Source organism: Mustela nigripes, chromosome 1 (genome assembly GCF_022355385.1).
Source record: "Mustela nigripes isolate SB6536 chromosome 1, MUSNIG.SB6536, whole genome shotgun sequence".
Lineage (NCBI taxonomy): Eukaryota > Metazoa > Chordata > Mammalia > Carnivora > Mustelidae > Mustela > Mustela nigripes.
This window is the reverse complement of record NC_081557.1, coordinates 5,925,686-5,930,962: the sequence shown is the minus strand read 5'-3', so window position 1 is coordinate 5,930,962 and position 5,277 is coordinate 5,925,686. Positions and strand designations below refer to the sequence as shown.

The 5,277-nt window shown below is 65.5% G+C and overlaps 1 protein-coding gene across 1 annotated transcript; it reads left to right on the top strand.

Annotated features, from left to right (window-relative positions):
* The first annotated feature begins 59 nt into the window (after nt 1-59).
* TMEM151A (transmembrane protein 151A) lies at nt 60-4,937 on the top strand. The gene is made up of 2 exons (XM_059400995.1): nt 60-260; nt 2,474-4,937. Exons 1-2 carry the CDS (start codon nt 186-188, stop codon nt 3,803-3,805), a joined length of 1,407 nt encoding a protein of 468 aa, XP_059256978.1. The 5' UTR covers nt 60-185; the 3' UTR covers nt 3,806-4,937.
* Nucleotides 4,938-5,277: the final 340 nt, after the last annotated feature.

Genomic DNA, 5,277 nt, shown 5'->3' with positions numbered 1-5,277 from the left:
GCCGCCGCCGCCGCCGCCGCCGCCGCCGCCACCGCCGCCGCCGCCGCGCTCGGGCTCGAGCTCCGCGCACTCCCTGCGCGGCCGCCGAGCCGAGCGGACGCCCTCGGGGCCGCGCCGCAGCCCTCTGCGCTCCCCCCTATCATGCCCCGGGCCCGGGCCCGGGCCGCGCAAACACCCAGGACACCATGCCCGAGGGCGGCGGAGGCGACAGCGGGGAGGTGCCCGCGTTCATCCCGGACGGCGAGCCGCTGCGGGAGGAGGTACCGGCGCTGTGTGCTGGGGGGCCGGAGCCAGGGCTAGAGCGGGGTGAGGGGGACTACGGAAGGGGCAAACACCGGGACAGGGGGTGAGGAGGGAAGTCCCCAAACCCCAGTTGCCAATGACGTCATTAGGGTAGCTGGCGTCTGGCGAGCGGAGGGGCTCGCGTGGGGGTTGAGGTGGGGGGGGTGACTGGGAAGGGAGGAGGGGGCGACTACTGCCCCGGACGCCCCTTCGTCCCTCCTCGCCCTCCTGTGACGTCAACGCCTGGCCCCTGCGCGCCCTCATTCCGCAGCGCTGCCCCTCACCCCCAAGGCCCGGGGGTCAGGCCCCCCGCCCAGCCCAGCCCAGCGGCTCACGAGGTGCCCGGGCGACGCCTGCAATGCAGCAGCAGTAGCCGGGAGTTGGGGGGAGGGAGCGGAGGGAGGAGGGGAAAGAGGAAAGGATGCGGCCTCTGGTACCCCTTCTCCCTCTCCCCGCGATGAGGCCCGAGGGCCCATCCTTCAGGGTGGGACCCCTCCAGACTGGCCTCTCACCAGAGCTAGCCAAGGAAAGGGTCTGCAGAAGTGTGGGGCCCTGCGCCCGTTGTGGGGGTGATAGGTGGCCAGTGGGTCTGTGTATGTGTTTGGATGGATGTAGCGTGCTTGTGGGTGTGTGAATGCTAGTCCATGCTCCCCACACCTTGGGTGAGCCAAAGTCAGGTGATGGTCTGGTGGGTGCTTCGCCTGGGTGATGTAGGGATGTGTGAGCGTGTTCTGTCGTGGATGGGTCTCTCCTGTAGAGTCTAGGGTGTGATTTCAGGTTGCAGTAGGGGTGGGGTTGGAGGCTGTGCACGCGCTCAGGCGAGGCTCTGGTGTGGACCTGGGTTTCAGTGAATTTGTAACGGGTATATGCGCCTGTGTGTGCGTCCTGTGCTGGGTGGGTCTGTGTGCGCGTGTGCGTGGTGGTGGGGGTTGCGAGTGCAGGCACCTGTGCGCCATGTTATGATTGGGTGGGCACCCATGAAGGTCCGGGATCTGGGCTGAGCCGGCCGTGTGCACATCGGTGGTAGGTAGGTCTGTGATTAACATGGGCTGGAGGGTGGGTGTGTGGGTGTATGCCTCTGACTGGACCTGTGGGTCATGGTGGGGATGTTTTCATGTGGTGGGTGACCAGGGATAGGGTACACTGCCCTGGGCTGGGCTGGGGGCATTTCCTCTCCTCTGGGGTCTCTCAAGACCTGGTGGTCCTGGGGTTGAAGAGGTGGCCCCTTAACTTTTCCTTCTCCATCTCTTCCCCACTCCTTCCCCCATTTCTGTCTCTATGGGGACGCTAGAGGTGAGGTGGGGGCCAGGCTGGAGGGGAGGCCAAACCCTCTGGGCCAAGAGTGGCCCCTGCTGCCCAGCAGCTGTGTTCCGCCCCCGCCGTCACAGCACAGATGGGGAGCGGAGGACGCCGCTCCATCTGCTCCCCCGACTCACACCTCCTCCGTTCCCAGCTCTTCCTCTTTCTCGCTTACTTAAAAGCTTCTCCCAAGTCTCTAAGTGGAACCAAGGGACGAGAGGGAGTCTCAGGGCAACAGCAATAATATTTATTGCCATGGCCAGACCCCGTGCCGAGATGGCTACACATAAGATCTTGTTGAAACCTCACAAAAGCCCCAGTTTACAGATGAGGAGACTGAGGTCCAGAGAGGATGGGGGAGCTGTCCAAGTCGCCCAGTAAGTGGGAGAGCCAGCACCCCGAGTCCTGGGCTGTGGGGCTCTAAAGCCCATGGTCTTCATCCACAGGCCCCCTGCCACTCTGGTCTCCTGTACCAACACGTCCAGGAATCAAGGCCCAGAGAGGGGAGCAATATGGCCAAGACCACACAGCAAATTAGGGGCAGAGCTGGGACCAGAGCTCCATTTTCTCAATAGCCAGTCAGGGGGCCCTTCCTTCCTCTTGGCAGAGATGGGTCTGTTTTGTCCTGGGTGGCCTTGACTGAGCGATGATGGGGCGCAGTAGAGGACAGGATCCGGAGCAGAGAGGCCCCAGTTTGAATCCTGCAGCCCTACTGCAGGAGAGCCTGAAGGGTGAGGTTTGGGGCAAGAGGCTCTGTCCCTCAGACCCTCTGTTTCCCCCTCCATGGAGTGGGGAACCTGCCCCAGCTCCTTCCCAGGGCTCAGGCAGAGGGGCAGTTGTGACGGATGACCTGTCCTGACCCGCGCCTCTCCCCTCTCTGCCCGCCCTGCAGCAGCGGCCCTTGAAACAGTCCCTGGGAAGCTCCCTGTGCCGAGAGTCGCACTGGAAGTGCCTGCTCCTCACGCTGCTCATCCATGCCTGCGGCGCCGTGGTGGCCTGGTGTCGCCTGGCCACCGTGCCCAGGCTGGTCCTGGGGCCTGAGGCAGCTCTGGCCCGAGGGGCCGGGGTCCCCCCGCCCACCTACCCCGCCAGCCCCTGCTCCGACGGCTACCTGTACATCCCGCTGGCCTTCGTCTCCCTCCTCTACCTCCTCTACCTGGCCGAGTGCTGGCACTGCCACGTGCGCTCCTGCCAGGCCCCGCGCACTGACGCGGGCACGGTGCTGGCGCTGATCCGCCGGCTGCAGCAGGCGCCGCCGTGCGTCTGGTGGAAGGCCACCAGCTACCACTACGTGCGCCGCACGCGCCAGATCACCCGCTACCGGAACGGCGACGCCTACACCACCACGCAGGTCTACCACGAGCGGGCCGACAGCCGCACGGCGCGCGGCGAGTTCGACTACTCGGCCCACGGCGTCCGCGACGTCTCCAAGGAGCTGGTGGGCCTGGCCGAGCACGCGGCCACGCGGCTGCGCTTCACCAAGTGCTTCAGCTTCGGCAGCGCCGAGGCCGAGGCCTCGTACCTCACCCAGAGGGCCCGCTTCTTCAGCGCCAACGAGGGCCTGGACGACTACCTGGAGGCCCGCGAGGGCATGCACCTGAAGGACGTGGACTTCCGCGAGTCCCTCATGGTCTTCGCGGACCCCCGCAGCCCGCCCTGGTACGCCCGCGCCTGGGTCTTCTGGCTGGTGTCGGCGGCCACGCTGTCCTGGCCGCTGCGCGTCGTGGCCGCCTACGGCACGGCCCACGTGCACTACCAGGTGGAGAAGCTGTTCGGGGCCAGCTCGCCGCCCCCCGGCGCCGTGCCCAGCGGGCCCCCGCTCTCCCGCGTGGCCACGGTGGACTTCACCGAGCTGGAGTGGCACATCTGCTCCAACCGGCAGCTGGTGCCCAGCTACTCGGAGGCCGTGGTCATGGGCGCCGGCTCGGGCGCCTACCTCCGGGGCTGCCAGCGCTGCCGCCGCTCCCTCAGCAGCAACTCGCTGCCCCCGGCCCGGCCCAGCGGGCCCCGCCTGCCTTTCAGCCGCAGCCGCCTGTCCCTGGGAGCTGGGGGTCGGGCCACGCCAGGGGTCTTCCGAAGCCTGAGCGGGGGGCCACTGGGGCGCCGTGGAGAGGACACAGAGCCCCTGGAAAGCCCCCCGTGCTACGAGGACGCCCTTTACTTCCCGGTGCTCATCGTCCACGGTGACAGCGGCTGCCAGGGGGATGGGCAGGGGGCACTCTGAGACCCACGTCGCCTCCCGGAGCGGCCTCCTCCCCACCACCCTGCCACGGCCTTCAATGCCTGAGCAGCTGTTGTCCTAGACGGAGGGGAAAACAGACCAGCACATGAGGCGGGGGGTCGGGTGGGTAAAGTCCTTAAACAGACTGAAGCGCAGTGACCTAGGGTCATTTTGGGGGTAAAGGGACAGCACTGGAGTTGAGTCCGTGGACTGTCCCAACACCGCCCCTGCCACCACCATGACGTTCCACCCCCTGCAGTGGCTGGTGATCCAGCTTAGGCCCCTCTCAGGTTGGGCAGTGGGTGGCGGGGATGCTTCCAGAAAGCCTGACGGAGGAAGAGTCCTGGGGACAGCTGTTGCATGCAGCCGAGGGCTGCCTCTAGGCTCTTCCCTGCACGGCTGAGGCCACACTGGGAGCCCTCGAGCAACCCAGAAGCACAAATTGGTGGTTTGGGGCCATGCCTGGCCGGGCCAGCCTCCATGAAGCTGAGGAGCTGGCCGTGGCTACTGGCCCCAAGTCCCCGTCCTCCTCCCCTGACACGCCCCTCCCTGCCTGCCCCCTGGTCTTTGCTCAGGGCCAGTCCCCAGTCAGACCCTGCGGCACAGCCCCTGTACTGGAAGCCAGGTTCTTGGAGCAGAGCCTTGTCCCCCGTGGCCCCCTGTTTTTCCCCGGTGTGCCCTCCCCCAACATCCAGCTCCCCTGTGACCTGGGGTTCCTTCTCAGGGCCCCACCTTGATCCCACAACTCCTGGCCTCTGCTCTTGTGCCCCCCAAGGTCACCTCTGCCTCTATCAGCCACCCACACGCTCCCCCAGGCTTTGCCCTCTCATTGCGCCCCCAGACTTCTCCGCTCTTCACCTTCCTGATGACCCACGGGGCCCGGGCCACAGGGCATCTGAGGGACTTTGGCCTTGGCCACAGCCTCTTGGACGATGCACCTGCTCTGCCACGGGGGCCCCTGCTTCTCCCACCGGTGGGGCCCAGCCCAGTGGACACCAGCCCTCCTCCAGGGAGGAGAGAGGAGTCCCCTTCCAACTGGGCTTTCCACCACCTCTCAGGGGCCAGTGGGGGAGGGAGGAGGTGGAGAAGATGCAGATAAAATAAAAAGGTATGAAATGGAAGGTCTTCTCACGTGCATTCCTACGGGGTGTGTCCAAGGACACTACATGTGCAATGGGCCACCCAGGGTCAGTGATTCAATGCTTGGTTCTGGAAGGGGATGCTGGGTTGGGCTCCAGTGCTCCCAGGAACAGGGTAAGCTGAGAGGGAACCCCCAACCCTGCTCAGCTGAGGGCCAAGACCCAGGTTTGAGTTGCTCTGAGCAGCTGACTCCCACGGGCCAACTGGTATCTGGATCACTTTTAACGCATCGTCTAAGTGGTCCATCTTCCAGCCCGGAGGGGGTTTTCATTCCATGGCTAGGCAGGCTGAGGACCAAAAGATCAGAGTGGAAGGAAAGAGATATGGTCTGTGGT

What these genes read in the sequence shown, in the direction of transcription:
- TMEM151A (XM_059400995.1), top strand. Translation starts at nt 186, where the DNA reads ATGCCCGAGGGCGGCGGAGGCGACAGCGGGGAGGTGCCCGCGTTCATC. An exon ending in GCGAGCCGCTGCGGGAGGAG is followed by an intron (nt 261 to 2,473) that starts GTACCGGCGCTG and finishes CCCGCCCTGCAG; the next exon opens with CAGCGGCCCTTGAAACAGTC.